Here is a 26,756-nt window from a genome sequence, read left to right as displayed (position 1 = left end):
CACATTGAGTTTGGACACCAAACGTGAACATGGGACTCCCTACTAGCTATTCAGCTTCAATAAATATTTATTGAAGAAATCTTGGTTGTTTACCTCCTTGGTCTCCCCTACAGGAAGTGGTGATCCTGGATTTACAGCCTGGTCAGTAGCAGGAGACTTCATCCACCCACATCTATTATATGACGGCTGCCCAGCGACATCATTGTCATACTGCCCAACACTTAACTTTCTGATCCTTCCTCCTGTTGCTGCATCATCATCTTGCATACCTGTTGCTGAAAACAAATAGGTAAACTGATTTATATATATATATATATATATATATATATATATATATTTTTTTTTTTCATAGAGCTGTCAAAACAAACTTCACTGTTCTCCCTTCAGTGATTCTGTTCAAGAATCCTCAGGGACCTGAGGGTCCTGGTGAAGAACAAGTTCAATATGAGTGAACAGTGTGCTGCTGTGGCAAAGGCGGCAAACAGGGTGCTGGGCTGCATCAAGAAAGGCCTCACCAGCAGAGACAAATAAGTCATTATCCTGCTCTACCCAGTGCTTGTCAGGCCATACCTGCAATACTGTGTTCAGTTTTGGTCCCTGCTATACAAAAAAGATGTGGTCAGGCTGGAGAGGGCCCAGAGAAGGGCCACACAGACGATCAAAAGACTGGGAAGCTGCCATATGAGGAAAGGCTGAGAGAACTGGGCTTGTTCAGCCTTGAGGAAAGAAGTCTTAAGGGAGAACTCATCACCATGTTCCAGTATTGAAAGGGTGGCTACAAAGAAGATAGGAGACTCCCTTTTTACAGAGGGTCACATGGAAAAGAGGAGGGGTAACGGGTACAAGTTACTCCTGGGGAGGTTCTGACTTGACACAAGAGGGAAATTTTTCATAATGAGAACAAACAGCCGTTACAATAATGTCCCCAGGGAACTGGTGGATTCCCCAACATTGGGCACTTTTAAGATTCAGCTGGACAGGGTGCTGTGCCATCTTCTCTAGACTGTGCTTCTGCCAAGAAAGTTTGGATAGATGATCCTTGTGGTCCCTTCAAACCTGGTAATCTATGATTGAACAACTGATTTCGTAACTGCTTTTACAAAACCATACAGGAGGGGGAGGAGAGTGGAATCATTTGTAGTTAGTCTTCCTGACACAAGCTGGAACATATCTGCAGTACACCTGGTTCCAGAGGAGTGAAGCAGCATGTTTCTGCTGACGCTCATTTCTAACAGAGGTCACCTCCGGTGCCAGCGGCAGCGCGGGCCAGTAGGGGGCGCATGGAGCATCCCGAGGGAACCGCTCCGGCCGACCCCAACTCCCCGCGGCTTTCCCGAAATAAACAGCTTCCCTTGGGCTAACACAGGCCCTAAACGGCAATCACACTTAACCACAAAAATTAGGTATTAGATACACACAGAAGCTGTAACCTGGAATCTGAGAAAAGGAGTAAACTGAGCCAGCAGAACAATCCAGGATATTCAAAGGGCATAAAGCAGTATTTGTTTCCAAAACCACTATTAAAGGAGTGTAATTAGATACAGTTTTATGATCAGTAGGACTTTATACTTACCAACAGGCACTTCCAGAATATTCCTGCAGCAATTGCTTTTTCCACCCTTCTTCGTAAGAATAAGTTAACAATGTGTGACTGTGTAGTCACAGGACAGTAAAAAAATTTACACGCATAGCAACTTTTCAGATACTCCTCTCAGAGTTTTTATTGCCTATATATGCAAAGACATCTTTGAGAATTAGCTCTTAAAAGAGCCAAGGGTTTCTAAAAGAACTTATTTGCATTGCTTGTTGTCATTTAAGCTTTTACAATAATTTCCAGCTGTAACCACACGTTGATGAAGCACATCTCCTACAGACCCTGATCATGGAGCTCTAACAGCAGGAGTCTAAAGCATGTCCCTTCATGTAAACCAGCAGGAAGGCTGAACCAGCCACTTCGGTAGAAAGACAACAGCGCACACCTTCCATATGCATCCGTTTCCTAACCCGAAGTAGCTGACAGAAGCCAAGATGTAAAACCTGGTATGTAGCATTATGTGCCTATATTATAGATGTTTCACCTTGCTTATATAGCACAATTATGGAGCATCAATGCTCAAATAGGTGTATGAGAACAGTTTTGATTCAACATTGAAATACAGGTAGGGATTTCAAATTAAAATCCATGGTACTTAAGTGATTCTGCATTGACATAAATATGCATCAACTTGAATAACTATTTGTTAAGTAGTGGTTTATCCTAAAAATATTAATAAATCTCTTGTAAACCTACATAATTAGACATCTGCAAAAATCCAGCTCTGCTACCATCAAAGCCAGTGTGATAGTAACTACTACTAAAGCCAAGAGATAAATAAAACCCTGTTAGTCACTTTTGAAGAGTCTACCAGTATAGTTAAATTTCAGGGTCCAAATTTAGCCAGTTATTTATTTTATTGAGTTAATATAAATACATCTAGCACATCTTGGAAAAGACACAGCTGAGATTCTGGGTTTTATGGTGCAACTAAAATACTTTTTAAAGCATCTGTGTTTTAAATGCTTATTTAGCCTTCTTTCCCCTGATGAGAAACTGTACATCTGGTCTTTCAGGTGGAAAGTGTATCTTCTTAACACAGTGAGCAAACTAGACGCATGAAACAAGATCTTCAAAGCCAGAAAAGGACATGAAATCACAAATATCTTCCAGACCTCTTAAGTGATGCTAAAAAGTCATTAAGATTTCTGCTGACATTGAAGACATTTATGAATGTAGACAGAGTCCATACTACACAAGATTCTTCCAACTCTTTGCATTGGAATTATTTTATTTTTAATTTCTGTAACAAAAAATGAGTGGGAATCACCTTCGAAAAGACCATCGGAGACCATGCACTCCCACCACCCCTCCACAGGATGTAATGGGAGCCAGGAACAGCACATGAGTTTCACTCCATTTGTAACTAAGTTACTAAGGTAAGCGCAGTTTCTTTCTGAATGTGCCTCTCCTACTTAACACAGCCACGTATACTACTTTATGTGAGAGAATGTCTACCTTTTGGATGGGTCAAAAGAGGCCTCAAAATTCAGTGCAGATTTTACCTGTATTGCTAAGGAGAGGGCTTAATCATCAATGATATGCTTTCACTAATGTAATTAGTATTCACACACTCATGAAGCTTGTCATTTCTACAAAGTTAATGAAGTCCTCAGAAAGTTGCAAACAAGTAGCTCAAGGAAAGGGGACATTTTCTTTAAATAGACTCTAAGTGCTTTACGTATCCAATTCCAGCAGATGTACCTGAGAGGGAAGAAGTTGAGCTGATACATTGCAATAAAGCTTAAAGCAAATAACGTGAAAATAAAAGATGAAAATTAAGAGAAGTCAGCAAAAAATGACTTTTACTTATTTTATTAGTTTTGCAAATGTAATTCAGAGCTGCTTCAATGTATTTAGAAGTGTAAAGTGTCAGGAGCCAAGACAACCTTGTTCTTGTAGTCTACAGTTTTGGCAGAACTTCATAAATATCCCGGGAGCACATATTTATTTCTCTGAAAGCATTTTGTATAGTCTCATTTCTCTCTTTTCCCTTGTGAACTACAAAAAATAATTCTGTTTTCCCTGAAGAACAAATAGTAACATTCCAACAGATTGGCATCAGAACAGCATCATGCATCCATCTTGTCAGATGGTTATCACCATGCAAATGCTACCACTAACAGAAGCATGGCCAGTGGTTAAAGGTTAATTTTTATTTGGTTTCTTTAGCTGCTTAGGTTTCCTGGAGTACTACTGAGATGTATTTATTAACTATTAGAAAGAAAACAACACTAAGCTAAAAATCTTGTCTGCAACGGCATGTCAACAGTGCACTCTCTCATATATTAGTAATTTCCCCAGCTAAACTTCAGAAACTCTTCATATGTTATACATGTATATACATGCATGAAGCACACCATTAAAAAGGTCCACATTTACTTTCAGTTGCCACAGTCACTAGTAAGATGATGATTACTTGTTTCCACTTAATTCACACAGCTTATGGGCTAGTGTCAAAACCAGCTTTATGTAAGAGTGGGGCGAGTACAGCATACGTAATAGGACTCTCTGGGAAGAACTTTTCTTGTGGAGGTAGAAAAACAAGCTAGACTGATAGCCCTTCTGCTGATTATGGAAGTCCTTAACATTTGTAAAATAGAACTATCAGACTTCTCCAAAACCCAGCATGGTCCATTGAAGTCTCTCCCTTAACTTCTACCTAGCTTATATCATAGCCAACTGTGCAAATTACAGTCAAACTGGAAACCCTTTGCAACAGATAATTATAAAGCAAAGTTCCTAAGAAATATGACAGTTTCAGCATCTCCTTCTTTACCCCCAATAAGAGTCTCTAAATCGCATTATGACTGTAAGAGCATGAAGAAGTGCAGTCACCTTTAAAGACTTGAATATTACTTCAGGCTACTCAACTGCCCTTCCATTACTCCACAGTATTTCTTGATAGAGCCTTTTTTTTTTTTCTCTTTTAAACAAAAGCAATGTATAATAGAAAAGACTTCTATAAAGCCTATAAATAAACTTATTCAAACTGATTGGGGGAAGGGAGGGAAGATTAAGATACATTGAATTACAACATGACAAAAATGCCTTAGAGTCTCCAGATTCACATGTTATCCTGGTTACCAGTACAAGTAACTAAAAAACATACTTAGCAGTTATTTATCCCTTGAATAACCTAGAGGCTCCATAATATAGTTCAAATTAGCAAAAAAATAATACTTTGCAACTTTCAGTTGGAAGAGACACACAATGACCACCTAGTCCAACTGCCTGACCAGTTCAGGTCTCACCAAAAGTTCAAGCATGGTATTAAGAGCATTGTCCAAGTGCCTCTCAAACACTGACAGGCATGCAGCATCCACCCCGTCTCCAGGAAGCCTGTTCCAGGGCCTGACCTCCCTCTCAGTAAAGAAATGTTTCCTCCTGTCAAGGTCGAACCACCCCTAACAGACACAGCTTTGAGCCATTGCCACATGTCCTGGAACTGGGTACCCAGGAGAAGAAGTCAGCACCTCCCTCTCCACTTTCCCTCCTCAGGAAGCTGGAGAGAGCACTGAGGTTGCCCCTCAGCCTCCTTCTCTCCAAACCAGACAATTCCTCAGCTGCTCCTCACAGGACGTGCCTTCTGGCCCCTTCCCCAGCTTTGGTGCCCTTCCTGGGATGCATCCAGGTACCTTGACACCCTTTTAAAATGGTGGGGCCCAGAACCACACACAGTCCTTACAGTGAAGCTGCACCAATGCTGAATATAGTGGGATAATGACCTTAAAAAGCAGTTTTATTTTACAATACTGCCTTCTATCAACTGCAGAGCAGTTTAGACAATACCAGATGATATTGAATCACCAAGAATTAACTTCAAACTGGAGCCATTAATTTTAAGTTTTTCACATTTAAACATAAGACCAAATGTATTTTCTTTTACACTCTCTCCTGAAAATTAGCAAACATCTACATCAGCTTCAATGGTTCATGACAATGTGTTAGATTTTGTCATTTTATAACTAAATAGGTGATCAAAGCTTGTTTACAGATTATATTTTGTTTTTCTAAATCAAAAAGTGCTATCAAGCTTCGAACCTAAAACTATTAACTGAAATTTCACATTGGCCTTAAGAAGTTTGAAATATTCTATCATACTGAAAATGTGGAAAGCATTAATTGCTGCCACCAAAAGCAAAGAACTTGATTATTCAGTTTTTACAAGACACTTATCTTGAAAGTTCTGTGCTGAAATTATCCAACAGGTTGCAAACATGGTGAATTGTTACAGCATTGAAACATAAATGTTAGAACTTGTAAAACTAATTGTAACCATTTCAATCATCAAAACTGGAGTAGCAGTTAGGATCATCTTTCTGGGTAGAGCTTAAGCAATGTTAACTATTATTTCACAGATAGCTTCTCACTTGGTTAACTTCATTCATTCCCCAGCAGGATTTTTGGAATACTGAATTCATTTCAACACTATCCCTTTCACAAGAGACAAAAGGTAACAGCTACACATTTAAGAAAATCTGGCAAGCATGTATACAAGCCACATGTACATGGTTTAGGGAAACCACAAGTCGTTTGAAGAAACAAAAGGAAAACTTAGTAGGATGTATGTTTAATCAATCAACTAACCAATACAACTTAATAGATACTGTAATTAGAAAACTAATACCCACAACAAGTAATAGACTCTGCAGACAGAGCATGTCACACACAGAGGAGCATAGAGAGGAACAGATAAAGCAGATGCACTTCTAGGGAGCTTATCACTGTAGATTCAATCTGTGTGAAAAGTTAGCATGACCTAAAAGAGGGTCCACCAGTTCAACGCACAGATCAATAAAAGCCAGGGTTCTCTTGAGAAAGGTAGAGTGAAAACTCCAACAAGGCTGTTTTTCCAGTGCCCCTTTCACAGACCCCAGCATAGTCATGAAGGCTGAAAAAAGACTCTGGGGAAAATTATGTTAGCATTGCAGAAATTCCAGATGACGCTGCCTGTACAGCAGTTTAAAAAGACCTGTGTAACTCCAACTACCCATCACTGTGAAACATGGGGATTCAATCCAACAGGAGGCTTAACAATTAATGAAGAAAAAAAAAAAATCCATAATTTAACTTCCAACAGAGAAGCCTTCAGGGACTGCCCCACATACTGAAAACTGTTACCACAACACTACTCAAATAAAAAGTGATTTCCTTCTCTGACACCATTTATCTTCTACAAAGTTTAAGATTTTTGCCAAAGTCATTTAATGATCAAGCTTTCACAATGGCTTTATGCTTAAACCAAAGCAAATCTACTTTAAGAATTTAGAATTGGCTTTACAATCACTGTTAGAAGTTTAAAGGAAAAATAACACCTTCAAAGATAGCAAGACAAAACTCAAGCTAAATGTTATAGTGGAAAAAGAACAAGCAAAAACATACCCAGTTGAAACAAAATGATCAATCTGATGCAAGTACCAACAGACTATCTTGTTATGCTCAAATTTTGAGATTCACAGCTCTATAGGTACATTGTTTCAAAGGGACTAATCAGAACAAAAGCCAACTGAGCTGCATCTGTGATACCTTCAGTGCCTTAATCTTTCTAAAATGTAGTAGGAAACACTACTACAGACAGAAAAATCTCATTGTTTTTGAAAAAATACCCCATGTTTAGCAATGATTCACAAGAAAACTATTCTTTTTTCCCCCTGTCTAGAATTGGTAGTAGACTAGGAGTTCAAACTCCTTATAAGCTATTAGCCTAACAAGTAAAGGAAAAGTTCTGAACTCTGCCCCGACTCCAAACAGGCCATTAAACTTGTTCATGTAGGACAGAGCAGCTTCACAGATCTCGCCACTTCAGCTTCTTAGCCCTTTTACTCTGTGCCAAGCAAAGCATGGGCAGCAAGCTTGTTGCGAAATCCAGCCTGGCTTCTCCAAACCTGTACAGAGATGTCCTAGTGATGCTACACTCAGACTCACATCCTGGAAGTTAAAGGATTGATAAAAAACTGTGGAATAAGTACATGACATAAATTACATTAAAAATGACTGTGCTGCTAAATCTAACTAAAATTCCATTTTTAACTTAAGCTTAAAAATTAACTAAATTAGTTAATTAGTTCAAAAACTCCAGTTTTAACTTTTTAAAGTTAAAAACCCCCTAAGTTTTTAACTTTAGTTTAGCTAAAACCTTCAAATTTCTGGAGTCAAAGTCAGGTACTAAAATTTTCCTGTGTGATGGAAACTATAAGCCACATGAGGATTTGGACGAGCTTAGTTCTTCTGACACTTCACAACTTATTTCAGATGGACTGGGTTTGCTCGCCCAGAGAACATCACAAAGTGAATGGGATCACCTGGAACAGTTTGATGCTTTTGAAAGTTATTATTTAATAAAGTATGCAAAAAGGATTTCCTTTCCTTTGTCTGCAGATACACTGTAGCATGATTTATGATACTGTAATTTAGACTATTTTCAAATATTTATTTTGTAACAGAGGAAAGATCTCTGAAGATGTTCCAAACACTTGTAATCAGATATTTAGTCACCTAATTTTTATTCATTTTGCATGTTGGGATATTTTTGAGCAAGGGAGGAAAGATGGCTTTGTTTAATGCTCAATTCTTTAGCAAGCTGATAAACTATATAAACTCCAAATAAAATGTAGGTCTGTGTGACCTGTATATTTGTGTTGTCTGCACTACATTAGGTGACCTAAGAATATTTCCAGATGGTATTTTCTAACACAGTAACTGATGCATGAAGAAGAATTAGAATTAGCTGATAGCAACAATATAATTTTATCCTTAGGGAATAGATAGTCCCTGTGTTCTTCATGCTGGCTGATACAGATAGATATGCAGCTCTTGGTCACAACAATGGAAACAGCTCTGTCCTCCAAATGTTGAATGCACGCATCCATGTGCTTTGGCTTAGTTTGATCACATAATTCTTCAACTGCTTCTACCACTTTTCTAAAGATGCAAATTTTAACACTTTTAATGTGAAAAGATGGGAGGGAAAGGATGAGACACGGGTGACAGTAATGGTAGGTTGTACAGAAAATGGGTATAAATCTGTTATCTACATTCGTTAACAGAGTCTTGCTTTTTTAATTTTCTAGGTAGAAGCAAAACATTGTTTGAGCTTTCCTTCTCTCCCCAATAAGCATTAAAATTTGTGATAGAAGATTTGAGGTTTGACGAAATAAGTATTGCAAAATGATCTTTAACAGCAGACTGAGGTCATATGTCATTAGGTATGAAAGAATATACATATAATGACGTAAAGGGAGAACATCAGGCTGCAGAGAAAAGCTTACATTTGCATTCAAATTTCCTCAGGCTGTAAACTTTCCCATTATTTAAAATTATTTTTTTGTATTTCAGTAAAGCCTTTGATATTGTCTCTCACAGTATTCTCCTGGACAAGATGTCCAGCATACAGCTGGATAAACACACAATGCAGTGGGTGAACAACTGGCTGATGGGCTGGGCTCAAAGGGTTCCACTAAATGGGGTTATGTCGTGCTGGCAACCAGTCACTAGTGGGGTTCCGCAGGGATCCATCTCAAGGCCAGCACTCTACAATGTCTTTATAAATGACAGACTCAGGACTGGAGAGATTGCTTAGTAAGTTTACTGATGGCACAAACTTGCAGGGAGCTGTTGACACTCTCGAGGGCAGATATGCCCTGCAGAGGGATCTGGACAAACTGGAGAACTGGGCAATCACCAATCACACTATGTTTAACAAGGACAAGTGCCACATTTTGCACCTGGGACATGGCAACCCTGGCTATACATACAGACTGGGGAACGAGATGCTGGAAAGCAGCTCCATGGAGAGGGATCTGGGGGTTCTGGTCGACAGCAAGTTGAACATGAGCCAACAGTGTGCCCTGGCAGCCAAGAGGGGCAACCTGTCCTGGGTGCATCAAGCACAGCATTGCCAGCCAGGCGAGGGAGGTGATTGTCCCACTCTGCTCTGCACTGGTGCGGCCTCACCTGGAGCACTGTGTGCAGTTCTGGGTGCCACAGGATAAAAAGGATATAAAGCTACTGGAGAGTGTCCAGAAGAGGGCCACAAAGTTCGTGAAGGGTTTGGAGGGGAAGCTGTATGAGGAGCAGCTAAAGTCACTTGGTTTGTTCAGCCTGGAGGAGACTGAGGGGAAATCTCATGGCAGCTACAGCTTCCTCACAAGGGGAGGCAGAGGGGCAGGCACCGATCTCTTCTCTCTGGTGATCAATGACAGAACCCAAGGGAATGGCAGGAAGATGTGCCAGGGGAGGTTTAGGAAAAAGTCCTTCCTCCAGAGGGTGGTGGAGCACTGGAACAGACTCCCCAGGAACTAGTAGTGGCCCCAAGCATGACAGTGTTCAAGAGGAGACTGGACAACACCCTCAGACACATGACGTGAACTGTGGGGTTGTCCTATGCATGGACAGGAGTTGAACTTGATGATCCTTGTGGGTCCCTTCCAACTCAGGACATTCTATGATTCTATGATCAGCCACTGTTCTACATGGTTCACAAAGAAACATCCTAGCAAAAAGAAATTCAAAGGTCACTGTCCGCTGCTCCGTTCCGAAAAACACTGAGCACTTAACCCAATACATCATTTCACACAGAACCAAGAACACGGGCAGTCAGTAGCTTGGTGCCCATGTTAAGCTACGTTGAGGCTACATGTATATAAAAACCTCTAGGAAGAAGTGTGAGATAGCTGCCTATCTGTCAATCGGTGCAGAAACATGCAAAGAGAGGTAAGAATGCACCACCATGCACAGCCCAGCACACTTTTAATTCTTAAGGTCATCCTTTAAGTTTTGTAGGGCACAGGAAACACACACATGCCTTCTTAAAGAATACATTTTCTGCACAGTCATGCAAGAAACCTGATAACCCCACTATACTCTCGTAATTCAACCCTCAAGCTAGGCATCACATCAGTCCCACTCATCTCCAGTATTGTTTGCTCTTGCTCACTCAGAGTATCTCATTTGTCCACTGAGCCTCACTTAAGAGCCATTCAGCCCTGATCTCCCAACTCCCACCATCACACACTAATTTATTCTCTTGATACACTTGTTAGGTCAAGGACTGTTTAAGTCACAGGGTGTAGAGCTTCCCCCAAAACCTGACTGTGTAAGACCAACCATTACTCATCAGTGAACAACTGCTGTTTTGGTTATCCTTTCTTTGTTCAAGGCTATTTTCCTCATCCCTGTGGCAGTCAGCATTTCTTCATGCTATCAATTACACCTCCTGTGCTGCAGTAGCTTCAACAGCTAATTAACAGTCTTGGAGAATCTCCTGTTTATCCTGAGTCGACTCCTAGGTAAGATAAACCACATCCAGCAGGCCTATGGTCTGTTACCACAAACTGGCAACGAACAACAACATATTACTGTTATTTTAAGGGATTATTTAGCTTATATGGGCAAGGTTTTCTTCTCTTTCTAGTATAGCACGTTTACAGCCTTTCACTAAAAGTATGCAGAGTACTTCAGCTTTACTGCATGTGTGTGCATGATGCTTCAGCTGTGCACTCTGGAGGAAAAGCAATGTTAAAAGTCTGAAGAGGAACCTTCCACGACTTTACACATTAGTTTGTTCCCACATATGCAAGAACAGACTTTTGGCTTTAACCAAACACAATGAGTTATGGTTTTATCTGTTTTTTCGTTTGTTTTTTTTAAACTGCTTGACACTTGCCATTAACTTCAGTGAGTAGAGAGGATATTTTCTGTTATTTATTAAACCTTGCACGGAAGCACTAACTTTCAGTAGGAGTATGAAGACAACAGACTTTTAAAGGGCTTGGCTTTTTACACTAAAACTAGTCCTATATTTAGGCAGTCCTAAAGTTATATTCGGCCCTTTGAAGGCAATCACAAGGCTGATGTGGCCCCCAGTGAAAATGAGTATGACACCTCTGCCCTGGAGCATTTGACAAACATGCATATCCTAAGGCCACTTTACCTCTCCTCATACAAATATTGCATACCTATGGACCCCAGTGAACTGTATACCATGTTTGAAAAAGGAAGGGAAATAAGAAAGAGTATTTCCTTGTTTCTCAAACTTTTCGCTTCCTGCTCCTTTTCAAACCCACAGTAAAAAAAAGATTAAGTTTTCCTGTTTCAATTTACTTGCCTATTTTCTCCTACAGCTAAGGCTTGTGAGGTGGCAGGATCTTCTGCAAAAAGTAGGTTACTTTTCCAGTATTCAGTTATCTGACTAGCAGAATACTGTGATGTTTGGACTACACCTCTGAATTTACTCCTTTGAAGTGCTATGCAGAGTTTGAAAGAACATATCAGAACATCTGTGTTCTATGCTCAGAACTATCATCATCATCTGCATTTAGATGAACCATGGAATTTTACTCCTGTTGCTTTCATCTGACCATCCCAATTCACAATTTCTCCCTGCAGATAGAGAGCTCCTTTTCCATCAAATGATGTATCAAGGGAAAAACATTCCAGGCCTTCCTCATTCTTCAAATTAATTCTGTCAAACTACTTTTTCCCCTTCTTGTTTTGTGCATGCCATGCATAAATGATTCTGTATACAGCACAGGGCAAGTCCAGATATGTAAATAAATAAATAAATAAATTCTACAGTATTTTCAAAATCACTATGTGCCAGTGATCTCCCAGTCTCAAGCTGAGGTAGTAGCAAGCCACATATACATATTATTTTACCTTTGGGTAGTTTTAAAATCAAGGTCTTACTAGTATAAACTGAAAGATGCAAACTTAAAAAATTATTATTATTATGATAAATCTATATAAAGGAATATTTATTTCAAAAAATGTTTTATTTAATTGTTATTCTTCTGTTATTTACTCCAGTGTCATACCCTGAAGCACATGCAGAAAATGACAGGTGAATCCTGACATCTCCCAAAATACAGAATTTACCTTGCTCATAGGTCTGCCCCAGTATTAATCATAACTTCCTAATGGTGTTAGGTAGCACAATGGAATATCTGTGTTCTTCACAGTGAAGCTCCCACAGATCCAGTCCTATCACCAAGATATATGCATGGTGTTTCAGGATAAGCCTGTTCTGTCTGGTTTAAAGGATACTAAAATGGCTGTTCTGCTTGCCTCCCACCCCCAGCCACGTATGTGCCCTCATAACTCTTTTTGCACATCACATTTAGTGATTACTTGTCCATATTGCAAGTTTAACTCTCTGAGCTGACAGAGAACTAACCCATAGGAAAACCTTCAGACCATTAAATTAACAAGATAATCCAACAAACCCCATCACGTAGAATTAACACATCTGATAAAGAGCTGAGTAGGGTAACACATGTCCAAGGATTACGGAAGCAGCATAAGGCCACTTCTCTTAGGAACAGTCTGCTGCATTTCAATTGCATTAGATTCAACACAAAACTGCACTGTTAATCACAATTAATATACTCATAGGATTCAAAGAGCAGGCAAGAGATTCAACGCACATTTAAAATTTCTGCTTAGCGCTCAAGAACAAGGCACAGGATCATTACACAAGGGAAACTCCTCAAGACACTACCCATATAACCACATATACACATATAACCACAAGCAGATGTCTTTAAACTTTAGGGCAGTCAAATGCACTTGGCTGCCTACAGGCCCTGACTAAATTAAAATACCTAAATTCTTACTACTCCTACTCTCTGCCTCTTTGACTAAAAGATGCCACTCCCTGAAGCAGCAGTTGTTGAATATGATGGTGCTTTAGCTTATACCCCCAGAAATGTAAACTAATAATGCCTCCCCATACTCCACCAAATTAAAAGCTGGAGGAAAAGCACCCATTCAGTTTTGCTGCCTTTGAGGAAATAAACTGTAACTTCTCAATAAGGACCACTACAAACAGATCTCTGCTGAGAATATCCACCACAGTTTTATATTAGCAACCTGTTTCAAAATGACTACTAAGACTAGAAGATGCTAACCAACCTAAACATCACTGGCAGCATAAGGCCATCAAAAACAGAAGGTTAAATTGAGAGCATTTTAAGGGTTAAACTTTTACAGGAAATTTTCCTAAACATAAATATCCTAAGTCACTACAAGTATGACTAGAATGAGGCCCATAAATCTTAAGGAGGTAAACCAATACTAGAGGTCAACACAAGCCTCCAGTCTTGCATCCTGTATCTGGGATTCCATGAATTTTAGGCTCTCTGCAGTGCTCAAACTCTAGATACAGTTCATTCATTTTGGACCCTGATAATGCAAGGGTATTTCTTTACTTAGCATCCTTCTCCTTAAGTCTCTAATGTCAAAGAAAAGCTTTGTGAGAACTTTAACAGAATCTGACTTCAGGACAGTAGAAGTGTAAATGGAGTAAGTACTTCCTCCAAGGAAAAAAATAAGAAAAAAAGCTTACAAAACCCAAATACCAGTTGATTCACTCCCCAATTATGCCTTAAATAATTAGCCTTTTTGCCAGATAAAGTATGCCTAGCATACTAAAACATCATGCAGAAGTACTCATGATTTGGTACAGAACTGTCCACAAAATACTAGATAGCACTCCTGTATGTTCTTGATGAAATTAAAGTGTCTTGGGGATCTCACCAATGTATATAAATACCTGAAGGGAGGGTGCAAAGAAGAGGGAGCCAGGCACTCTTCCATGGTTCTCAGTGACAGGATCAGAGGCCATGGGTACAAACTGAAAGACAGGAGGTTCCCTCTGAACATCAGGAAACAACTTTCTTTTGCTGTGAGGGTGACTGAGCACTGGCACAGGTTGCCCAGAGAGGTGGCTGTAGATAGGAGATAGTCAAAAGCCATCTGGACATGGTCCTGGGAAACTGGCTCTAGAGAGCCCTGCCTGAGCAGAGGGGCTGGACCAGATGATCTTCAGAGCTCCTTTCCAACCTCAAACAATCTGTGACTGTGATTTCAGTGGGAATGCAGGTGCTGCCTTAGGGCAGAGATAGAGGGTATGGGAAAAAAATTTGTGTCAGAAACAGAGCTGCTGTTGATAGCAATTCGTGTCTACATAACACTTTCTGCATGCAAATTGTGCTCATTACCTCACTTTCAGAGACATATACGCTGTGTCTAATTAAATCCATCAAAGAGGTCTTCTACTGAGTCGAATTGGAAGCTGAGTAGGAATCAGTAAGAATAAGGTTATGTTTGAAGCTCAGTATGATGTAAACATCCTGTAAGGATGTTCAGTATTTCCAAGAGACAGGTTTAAAAAATAAATCGAAAAAAAATTAACCTTTCTTTTCCCTTGCTTCAGACTGATGAAGAGAAATGCTTTGGCAAAGGCAATGGAATAGCAAAAAGCAAAGGAGCTTCCTGAATCCTAAACTCTTTCCTCTTTCATACTATGCCCTGTTACACACCCCTATCTATTCTGCCCTCTCCCCTTGCCCCCAATTACCCAGGATTCTATATGCTGTCTGTATATTCATATTTAATTCCAAATTCATCAATATCTCTAAAAAAACCCACCTCTTCCAGAATATACCCCAAGGACTTGTATTCTCACCAGTCTTAATACTAGGACAGGAAGTTTACCTGCTTTACCTGACTTTACAAATGGAAGGGAACTGATAGTGACTCCTACTTCCTTTGGGAGATGACCAGAATCTGTGAGAAAAATTCAAACATCTCTTTTCAGATACATATCTTTAAGCACAGATTCATAAACGATGGCTTATTCTAAATGACCCTTTTATCCCCTTCACTAGCTTTACTGTATACCAAAGAGTACTCTCCTGCTGGAAAAAATCTCATTTTCGATTTCTCTACCAGCTAATCACTTGGAAAGATTCAAGAGAATGACAAACTAACGAATTTAATCCTGTAAGAGCTACAAAATGCATATTGTGTATTAAAAACAAACAAACAGCAAACAGCTCATGTATATTCATCATGGTTTTCTGGACTTCTTTAGTCCTCGGTTACTGTCCTGAACACAAAATTGTGATTTCACTTTCTCTACAAGAATCACTATCCTTGATCATGCAGGCCTGCACATTAAAGGAAACAACACACTAGTTGGGCACAGTCATCATTGAATGATTTGGCATATCCAACTGGGCTTGAGCTGAAGCTTGTGTCCAATGAGGCCACAGACAATTGTTCTGGCATGTTGGCTGATACTGCATCACATCCTGAAGACACAAGCAAGTCTTTCATTGCACCAAGACTGGACATAGGAAGAGGGAGAAGATGATGGGGGAAATGAGAAAAGGAAAGCAAGGGGATATGTTCTGCCAGAGTAATTAGACCACACAGAATTTTCAAACATGACAGCAAGAGTTTGTTTATCACAAATTTTAGTAACAGCATTAATGAAAGGTTTCAGTGGACTTCAGCAGAGGACTGCTCATCCTTTTGCAAAGCTGCTAGCTCTAGTAGCATTACTTAAGCAATGTAGTCAGCAACTGCTGCATAACAAATTCCACCGGTTGATTTCTGCAATCATTTCAGAGCCAGAAATAACAAGCAAGCACTGTGACTTCTGAATATTAAAACAGAAAAAAAGTTTAAGAAAGAGTATGTTTTAAAATACTTTACTGGAAAATATTACATTTATGAAAATACTGTATAGAAATTTAATGCCAGCAGCATTACACTGAAATTGAAGATAAAATTGTTGAAGCTTTTTCTCCCACTTTACGTGGAAATAATAAAAAATCATTCTAATAAAAAAACAATCATAAATCATAAGCCATTTCACTACAGATGTCTTCTAAAAATGTCTCAATGTAGGAATTGTAGGAATTCTGCTCCCTTATCATTTACACTTACAGCAGCTAAAAAAATAACTGATGATCTATAACAGGTAAGAATTCGCTGAAGAGTACATTTTTCAAGCAAAAAACAAGTACCTGCAAAATGCACTTATCTTACATCAGTCTGATTCCATAATTTCTGAATGGTTATATAAAGAGGGTATGAGAAATAATCCCTTGAAAATCATCCTGAAAGTTTTAAGTCACGACCTGACGTCCTGCCGTACCATATCAAGAACACAGAAGTGCTAGGAAAAGCATTATATTCAGAAAGTACTACAACATCTTACCATGCCGGGAGGGATTCCTGTTTGTGACCTCTAATTTATCATGGCAGCCAGGACTCCTGCCAAGACCTTCAACATCTACATCAAGGCTGGTGAAGCCATTTACTTGATTTCTGTCCCTGGGGACAGTGTTAATGCGGGTCGGGATAGGTTCAAATGTAGGGTCTAACTCCAAGATAAGCCTGTTCAGTTGCTCAATGGACTGATCAATATCCAAAGTTGGAGAAGCTGGCAAGTCATCCGAGTTCTGTCCTCGATCCAGGGCATTTGTGTCCCTCTGAGGCACTGGCCTTGACTTCAAAGTCTCAGCACTGGCATGTTCTGCAGCTTCAGCAGCACATGGCATGCTTCCCAGGCCCCTTTGCACAGCATCTCTGCTGCTGGAACCACGTGTTGGGGTGTCCGGGACTTGGGCCTGGCTCTGGACACTCCCCACAGTGTTATGAATGCCAACTCTGATTTCATTCTCTGGTGCAAAACCGTATTGGTGAGTGACCATCTGCTGCTGGCGTACCCAGGTCTGAGTAGAGTAGTTGCTTGGGCCATAGGCTTGAGGCTGGGGTGAGGTACAGGGATTCCGTTGCAATTGCCGAGTTGACTTTGGTTCAGTGCTTCCAAATGATCTCTCATAGAGGGGATCCACACCAATTCCCAGGTCTGGAGCAAAAGCATTGTGATGCTCTTCCCCAGCGTTACTTCCAAAGCCGTCTGAAAGAAGTGAGTTCTGACTGCTTTTGTGACAACTAAAGTTCCCTAGGTGGGTGGAGTGCTGCCCTTCAGAGGAAGACAAAGTCCCAATGCTGTCCACACTGTGAAGGTCATGATTAGGCATTTCGTCATCCAGAATATCAGTCTCCCTGTCCTTCAGTTTGGTGTCTCCATTCACATGAACTTGAGCTGGGACTATGTGGTGAGTTCCACTGTACTTGCTTCGAACATCAGTCATATCCTTGGTGGTGCTGACAGGATCCTCCAGACCAAAGCCACTAAGTAACTGGTCCAGTTCAGCCTTTTCTTGTAGGCTCAGACCCCGTTTGACTCTTGGCCCAAGGTGCTCCTCAGTCTTGTCTGTCCTGATGGAAGCTGTTGAGTGTCCTGAATCACTGCTGACAGACAGGGTATGATCACTGTGATCAGGACTGCCAGTCACGGGAACACCCTGAGCAACACCAGGGATGCTGCTGTCTGAAGAGCTCTTCTTTCTCACTTTTGCGTACAGACTGCCATCAATGGGACCTTGGGTATGCAGCACTGTGGAGAGATAAGCAAGAAGGAAAGGGAGAGAAAAGGACAAGGCATTACATAAGGGCTTTGGCTGGTGGTGTATCACATGACAGAAGTACTGCTAATACTAATGGTATTGCTACTGAAAAACTAAATTTGCTCTACAAATACAGTATCAACCAATAGTATTATCTTCTCTCATGTTTCAATTTGTAACAGGTTTCTTGACAGAAACATAACAAGCCTTTCATAGCTCAAGACCAAATACAGTTCCCTCTTTTTTTTACCATTTTGAATGCATGTTTATGGCTCCACAAACTCTTCATACTAATTTGAAGAATTACAGCACTAGAAATTTGAGAGGCTGCTACCATGCATTCCATTCAGAGCAAGAATGGTAGGAACTTGCCAGCAATACTTGCCTTGAACATAAATCATGCAATTGCCAGTTCATCCATTTCTACTTGATAGTCTAACTAGACTACAAAGAATCATTTACTCCTTTTCTTGGTGGTGCAAGGAACAAAACAGGCTTTCAATCAGAGCTGCAGTCCGTGCAACAATATGTAAGGCCTCTTCACAAAGGCATGCACAAGGAAGTGTTAGACTATGAAATTTCTATACATGTGTGGAGGATCTGGTATGCACTTCAAGTTTCAATTTTAAGAAGCAAGGCCATAATCCCTTAAAAATAAAAATATAACTCATTCTCCATCAATGATGGGAAGAACCTCACTTAATTTCTGATCTCCAAGGTACTCACTCAACTAAAGTTTATGCATAACCAGTGCAGGGCTTCACTTAAGTGACTATATTGCTTTCGATCCTAGAACTGTTACTGGCATCCATGAACCCTGCTGCTTCTTGCTATTTCGAGGCACACATCCTGTATTTTTTTAATCTGATATATTGATTTTCTCCCATGCTACGGCCACCTGCCCATCTTCATTATTTCCTTTCAATAATCTGTAAAAATTAATCATAGAATCATTTTGTTTGGAAAAGACCCTCAGGATCATCGAGTACAACCATTAACCTAACACTGGCACTAAAATATGTCCCTAAGAACCGCATCTATAAATGTCTTTTAAACACCCCCAGGGATGGTGACTCCATCACTTCCCTGGACAGCCTGTTCCAATGCCTGACAACCCTTTCTGAGAAGAAATGCTTCCTAATATCCAACCTGAATCTCCTCTAGTGCAACTTGAGGCCATTTCCTCTTGTCCTATCACTTGCTACTTGGGAAGAAAGACCAACACCCTCCATGCTACAACCTCCTTTCAGGTAGCTGTAGAGAGTGATAAAAGTCTCCCTTCAGCCTCCTGTTCTCCAGGTTATACAGCCCCAGTTCCCGCAACCGCTCCTCATCAGACTTGTGCTCCAGGCCCCTCACCAGCTTCGCTGCCCTTCTCTGCACTCTCTCTAGTACTTCAAAGCCTTTCTTATGATGAGGGACCCAAAACTGAACATGGGATTCAGGGTGTGGCCTCACCAGTGCTGAGTTCAGGGGCACAATCTCTTTTCTAGTCCTGCTGGCCACACTATTCCTGATACAAGCCACGACGCTGTTGGCCTTTTTGGCCACTTGGGCACACTGCTGGCTCATATTCAGCTGGCTGTTGGTCAACACCCCCAGATCCTTTTCAGCCAGGCAGCTTTCCAGCCACTCTTCCCCAAGCCTGTAGTGCTGCCTGGAGTTGTTGTGATCCAAGTGCAGGACACAGCACGTGGCCTTGTTGAACCTCATACAACTGGCCTCAGCCCAATGATCCAGCCAGTCCAGATCCCTCTGTATGGCCAATCCTATCCCTCCAGCAGACCAACACTCCCACACAATTTGGTGTAATCTGCAAACTTCGTAAGGGTGCACTCAATCCCCACATCCAGATCATTGATAAAGAGATTAAACAGAACTGGCCCCAATACTGAGTCCTGAGGAAGACCAGTCGTGACCAGCTGCCAACAGGATTTGGCTCTGTTCACCACAATAAAGGCAAAACATACAGCAGAATGTCAAGAGAATCACAAGTTAGCGACTAAAATCTCAGCCTTAGAATTGTCTCTTATATACATACTTCTACATGATTTATCACATAGATAATATTTTAGATATTATGTTTTACTTCTAACAGGAATCACGAAAAATAGGTATTCAACAATAACAAATATGAAATACATACAAAATAGGTAATTAGATTTGTTGAAAAAATCTCAAGAACACAAACTTGAGCAGATTTTTATAGACTACCAGGAAGTAAAAAAAAAAATCCATTGGAGTTAAAAATACTACTGTGAGAATAATCTCTTCCATATTATTTCAGTACTACCAACACTGTCAGTAGATAAAACCACAGAACACTGAATATAGTGGTTTCCCTCTGGAACATTTTAAAAGCTCAAGAGCTTATTTGAATCCAGCTTATTTTATCCAACTTTTTCCTAACTCTGCCGGTCAGAGCTTTTAAAGCTCTCCTTGACATATAGACCAAGGAGAAGAAACAAGAATATGCCTTTTGCAGCTTTAAGATCATTTATTGGACTTGTTTGTCCAACTCCCATACACTTCACACAAGTTAGACCAACCTGAGGTTGAGTATGGGTACTGGGCTCTTATCCAGTGCTGAAAATGAACATCATTAGTTCTTTTTCTTATGAAAAGCTTCAGAAGTAAATATTTCTACTGTCCACAAAACCAAGAAAGTAAAGTGAGAAGTTCTACTTTCAAGGGATTTGATGCTCCTTTACAAAAACATTCATATTAAGCAAAAGTTTCTAATTAAATTTTCCTATGCATAGTTTGAAAATTGTTTGATAATAAGAAAAGTAGTCCATTACAATTTAGGAACAGGTAGATTTTTGTCAAAGCTATAAACAGCTTTTAGTCTACATCTGTGGCAGTTCCAGAATCAAAAGAGCCATGGAGACCTCAATGCATTGCAGTAACAGCTCTACCATACATTTTCAAAATGTACTTATGATGGCATTGTGATCGCGAAGCTCCTCAACTAGGAAGCTTTTCTAGGCAATACCATTTTAGAAAAAGCATTATTCAGAAATTGCACCCATGATGGCAATGAATTCATTGGTTTATAATGGCAAGAAAAGTGGTCTGGTTGGAAAAAGCCTTAATTATGGGACACACTGCCAAGTTTCCATCAGTTAAAATACTGACCCACTGGAGGTTATATGATAAGTTTTAAAAATTTCAGCTAATAATAAAGGAAAACTTTTTATTCTTTAAGGACTTAGGTACTATTACTTGCCTGATGTTGATTTTAAAAAGAGTACATGCAAAAGACCAAAATACTTCTTTTCAGAACAAGTCATCAGGATAGGGAAAAAAGAAAACAATTCCTCTTGCTGTAGAATTTCTCTATCAGCAAACTGTTAGAAGTTTGCTCAAGTTTATGATGTGCAAATCCCACGGTGAAAAGAGCTTCTATGCATGAGGTTGAATGTCTGTGTACACATATCTAAAAAAAAATATTTAGGAAAAAAGATACCATATCTAAGGAAAATATATCCAATTGACGGTTTCTCAACCTCTCTTATACTGTGATTTCTGTAAGTTCTCACTACTGCTAGGGCAATGAAGCACACTTGGTGCTTCATGTGGAATTATTTAATACAGTTACCACTATACATTGCAAAAATTAAACAAAAAAATCAAAACAAAACAAAAAAACACCACACTACGACTAAGTATTATGTGACCTTTTTTCTTTTCTGTGTGCTTAGCGTTTAAAAACTAGAAAAAAAAAAAAAAAGAATACAAAACTGCTGTGTTTTGAATATTTGAATATCCTGACACAAAATAGACATGAAGAGGTTACAGGTCTGAACTGGAATGCAGCTAAGCAAATACAGGACTAGTACACTTGAACCATTAAGAACTCTTTCTGTCTGACTTTTCTGTTACCCAAAGCTAGGCACAGTGTTGTAAATCTTTCAAACATACTTGTCAGCCATAACTACCTCACACCAGATGAAACATTCTAGCATGGAGATTTGGTTTGCCGTGCAGAATTGTTAAGTACAAAATCTAATTCTCAAGTGCAGCCACTGCAGTAATGAAAAACCTTTGTGCATTTTCTTCCATTAGCCCTTCCTGTACCATCACACAGTGCCATCCAAGCATAGAAACAGGCATACAGGCAAGAAGATGGACAGACTGCCAGTGGACTACTGACCCAAGGGTTTTGCACATGTGTGCTCTGTAAGGTTCAGAGATAACCCAGCCCAGTACATCTTCCACTAATACAAAATTATCAAATTTATTCTGAAAGCTGAGCAACCACAAACTATTTGGAGGTCTCCCAAATTGTGACGTGTACAGCTTCCATTCTGAAAAAAGAGACATGAGTTCAGCTTGCCAGTAGCATCTCTACTTAAAATTATGCCATTTCATTAGCAAAAAAACCAAACCAAACAAACAAAAAACACCCTACCAATAACAACAAAAAAGCAAGCCACCAGAACACACCAACCATAACAGAAAATGAAATGTAAACAACAAAACTACAGTCACAGAAGTGGACTTTAAATCTCAAGAATTGCTCATCTCCACTCTTTATGTTTCCATTTGAAACAAAGAAAGCTTTTTAAGACAGGTTTTGTTGGTTTGGTCTGGCTTCTCGGCTTTTGTTGTTGTTGTCGTTTCTTAAATCTGTACTGTATCTCTACACACAAATTGGGAATTGTGCAAAAATAACTCATCAATGTATTTTTAATGGTGTTAAGAACTAGCACCATTGGATGTAAAGACGAAAACAGCTTTCAGAAGATGGGGTTTTGGTTGCTTATGATCTTTGCTTGCAGCTTATCCATTAAGTGTGCAAACTAGAGCACTCGGATGATTCTTCCATCAGACTTTGGACTGGATACAATAGCTTTACAATATTCAAAAGCTTGTTAGAGTTTTGTTTCATTTTTTTTCAAATTCTGAACAATTTACATTTCTTAGAGACTGTCCCTTTTCATATTGCATTTGTGCCATAGTAAAAAGTCTGAACTTACACTGCTTCAGAATTCTGAGACGTCTTAAGTAAATTTAAAAGCATATTTTCCTGATAAATGTGCAAGTTAAATGTCTGCCTTTTAACTCTCAGGTGATTTCTCTGAACAGGTAGTGTTAACTGGTAAGTGTCAAGGAAGGCTGTAGGAATGTTTTAGACAAGTAAATCAGATGAAAGGAAGAAAAATTTTGCTAGAGGAATTTCTCCCTCCCCTCACCTGTCATGTAGATGAATGGAAATGTCTTTTTTTTTTTTTGCAAATAGATTTTTTCAAAAATACTTAGAAGTACAGATCTCTACTACACTGAAGAATGGCTTCTATACTCATTTGAAGCTTGACTGATAGATAGATACTACTGGGAACTACAAGTGTCTTTCTGGGACTTCTCATAGAGTTTGGCTCAGGATGACCCAACACAAAAATTGGTTATAACAGATGCAGCAAATTTAAGAGAGGAAAGGTTCATGGCCAGGAGAGGAATGCTTACATGCACAAGTCTGTATATGTTCATGAGTCTGTATATGGAAACATCTTCTCTCCCTGCCCCCCCCCCCCTTTTTTTTAAATGGGGAAACTCCGTAAATCTGATCTGAAGCTTCAGCAGCAGTAACCATGTTTTTGCTACAGTATAGTCCCTGTTAAAAATAAAATCCCTGAAATGTGAGTTTCTGCTAAGAACCACTTTGTATAAGCAACCAATGACTGTGACCTGCCCGGGCTTCCCAGTTACTACATGTGCTAATGAATCACACAGCCCTGTCAGAACTGAACATCATGGCAGAAGGGACAATCTAAGCATACTAGCATCTCTGTGAAATATTTTGGTACCATAAAACTGGCAACTAGGTTTTGTGGCATTCAGTGTCTCACACTGTTACCTCATGATTTGATGATACATGGAATGCCAGTGGATTAAAAAGTCTGAACAGTTGTGGACATGAGTACTGTCTTATTCAGCATCAGCCTGTGTTCATAACCAAGACAACAACATACCACTTATTAAGATGAACTTCACAATGAAAGAAACTAGCAGCTTGAAATATGGTATACACCCTACATTATTATCTGATAAGTGTAGATTATCTAGTTGGAAGGAAATATACATGAGAGGAAAATGAAGAACTTGACTAGAAGAACAAGATATTGACCAGGATTCCCAGTCCTGCAATAACCATTTAATTGAGCATCTGGCTATATAAAAAAGGGATTTAAGCTGCACAAGGAAAATGTGATCAGTAAAGTGTGGGACCTAGATGTCCTACTTAAGTCTCCCACTGCTAAGCTTCAAAAATCCCTAAGGCAATTTCTCAAAGTATTGGCTCCCCAAACGGGGATCACACTAGTCAAAAGTAGAATGGTGAGCCTAACAGACACTGCTTTTGATATTTATGCTAGAACTTGAGGAGTCATATTATGTTACCTGTGTACGAGTGAAGTGAGAAACAGAAATGTTCGGGACCTGCTGACTTTTAGCTGTGAACTTAAAGGTGAATACAGTATTGTTAGACTTCACAAGGAAACACCTTCAGTTGTGGGATAGAACAATTTACTTGCAACCAGACCATTTTGCTCTAGTAGGTAGCTGCCTTTTTTAGAAACCTCAAATAATCACCAAAAAATTATCTTTCTACCTTATAAACAGATGAGAAAGAACGAGACTCACAGCTAAACAAAAATCCAGGTACTCCCGAGGACTCTGGATATTTAAACTTGCATCTCCTGATCATGAAAACGCAATATATTGCACATAACATATAAAAATAAATTTCAAATTTGCACAGTTGTAGCAAAGCATTCTTCGATTTTTTTTTTTATTATTATTATTTTTTTATTTTTTTTTTAAATGATGACAAGCACTTAAACGTAATTACCCAGTAACAATTAAAAAAATTCTGGCGTGTGATGCTGACAGTATTAGGAATTTTGTTTCACCTCAGACTTATGTAAGATTTGTCACTGCAAGTCCAGTGGAAAGAATACAACTTAGTTGAGGTAAAAAAAATAAATACTATCTAGATTTTTTTTTCCCCCTAAGTTGGTTTAGCAGGAATATGAAATGCTGTATGAGGAAATGATAATAATTTTGTTTTACAATATAGCATTTCTGCTGGGGGTCACAAATATACAGTATCACACCCTGCAGACAGAGTCAGCATTTATAGAGCACATGTATACATCAGTGGTTTCACCTAAATGTTAAACTGGGCAGCCCAAGATATGTTTCTGAACCAGAGTAACCCTGAGAATACTTAGATTTGTGGTAATTGTTTCCATTTAAAACAGTTCATATCTGTCTCCAAAGGTTCAATGACATCATAGTAGAGAACATGCAAACATATATGCATATAAAATATACATATGTACACTATTTTATATATATATATATATGGTCTCTATATAAGCTCTCTCTCTCTCTATATATATATATATATATATTTAAACTATATATATGGTTAATTTGTTCATGAAACCAAGACAATTGAACTACTCAAAAATCTAGAAACCTTCAAAATACAAAGTTTTGAAGTAGTTCTCATATTATGTAACACCTTCATTTCCTATTCTACCTTTTTCTAAACCATAGCTTTTTAAATACCTCTGCACTAAGACTTTTGGACTTCACTTTACTCTGGTCTTCACGTTTTCTCCAAAAAAAGTGACAACCAACTTAATTGCAAAAGTGAAGCTACGAATATAGGCAGGGAACATTTTTGACCTAAGAAAATTAAAAATATACTAGCAATGCACAATTTTATTTGTGCGCCTTGTTAAGTAATGGTACTGAAGAAGTTTTATGCATTTGATACCTCCTCTCAATGCCTAACTCAATCCCTGCTCTCATTTTTTCCAAGGAAGCAACACTCTATAAAATGCGGGAGTAAGGCAGCTGTCAAAAAACAAGGGAGGTTCACAACGGTGGAGACCTAAGTAATGCTGGAATTTAGCTGACCAATCCAAAGGGCTCACTTTCTTTCAGCCTGACCTCTCTTACCAGGAGCTATTCCAACTCCCTGAACTGCCTAGGCTGAAGTCTGACAAAATTCCCACACTGAATCTGAATTACACACACACACCCCAGTATCAGGGACTCTCTTATAAATGAAAGCCTCAGAGCAAAGGGTATGTGTGTATTTTCACTCCCATACCTAATACACAAAGAACAACTTATATAAAAATTAGGAGCTGAAATACCAACACATACCAAATTCAGTGGCTTCCTTCCAAGCCTGTGTGTTTCCTGGCACTTCCCTCCTTGAAATCCAAATACCCAAATGCAGGCTTGTGACTTAAAAAGATGTTTCAGCCTTTTGACTTGTCCCCACAACTACCCCCTGTCCATTCACCACTTGTGAAAACAAATATAAATGCAAGCCGGCTAGGTAAACACATATATCACAAATTCAGCAAGAGCCGTTCTGACCCAGTCCACCTGAACAAAAAGAAGAAGGCTGCAAATGCACAAACCTTTGCACACCATACCCTAGTTCATGTTGCAGCAGGAAACTTTAGAGGAGATCTGGATTATTTTTTTCAACCCAATAAATAAATATTTCTACCTTCAGGCAAACCTGGACAAGTCCAGAGCTGCATTCCTTCAAAGTTAGATCTTTTTATGTGTGCTTGTCTTTTCCTTTCTCCCTCCCTAACAAACACAAGCCCTCATTCCCTGCAAACTCTTCCCATATAGTTCCTATAAAATTCATACAGAAATACACACAGTTTGTATTTCCAGCTCTTGAACCACAACAAAGTTTCTTACCTCTTTACTAGGCACGATCAGGAACTTTCTGCAACAGTCAACCATTGGCTCATTTAAATCATCTAATATTCTCTAAGCAAAACCCTGCACAGAGGAAAGCCAGAGTTAGGGCAAACACCTCAGCCTAAGAAGGCGAATGTCTTCTACTCCTG

General features: G+C 39.4%; 1 protein-coding gene across 1 annotated transcript in view; it reads right to left on the bottom strand.

The window, feature by feature from the left end:
• The window catches only part of TNS3 (tensin 3), a gene marked incomplete at both ends in the record, with an annotated part of 226,390 nt that overhangs the window by 52,614 nt on the left and 147,020 nt on the right, over positions 1–26,756 (bottom strand). The window contains 2 exon segments of the mRNA XM_080340298.1: positions 94–275; positions 16,605–17,852. Of these exon segments, the coding sequence (XP_080196424.1) occupies positions 94–275; positions 16,605–17,852 (1,430 nt within the window).

This window comes from Nesoenas mayeri, assembly GCF_963082525.1.
Source record: "Nesoenas mayeri genome assembly, chromosome: 2".
Lineage (NCBI taxonomy): Eukaryota > Metazoa > Chordata > Aves > Columbiformes > Columbidae > Nesoenas > Nesoenas mayeri.
This window is presented reverse-complemented; position numbering and strand designations above follow the sequence as displayed.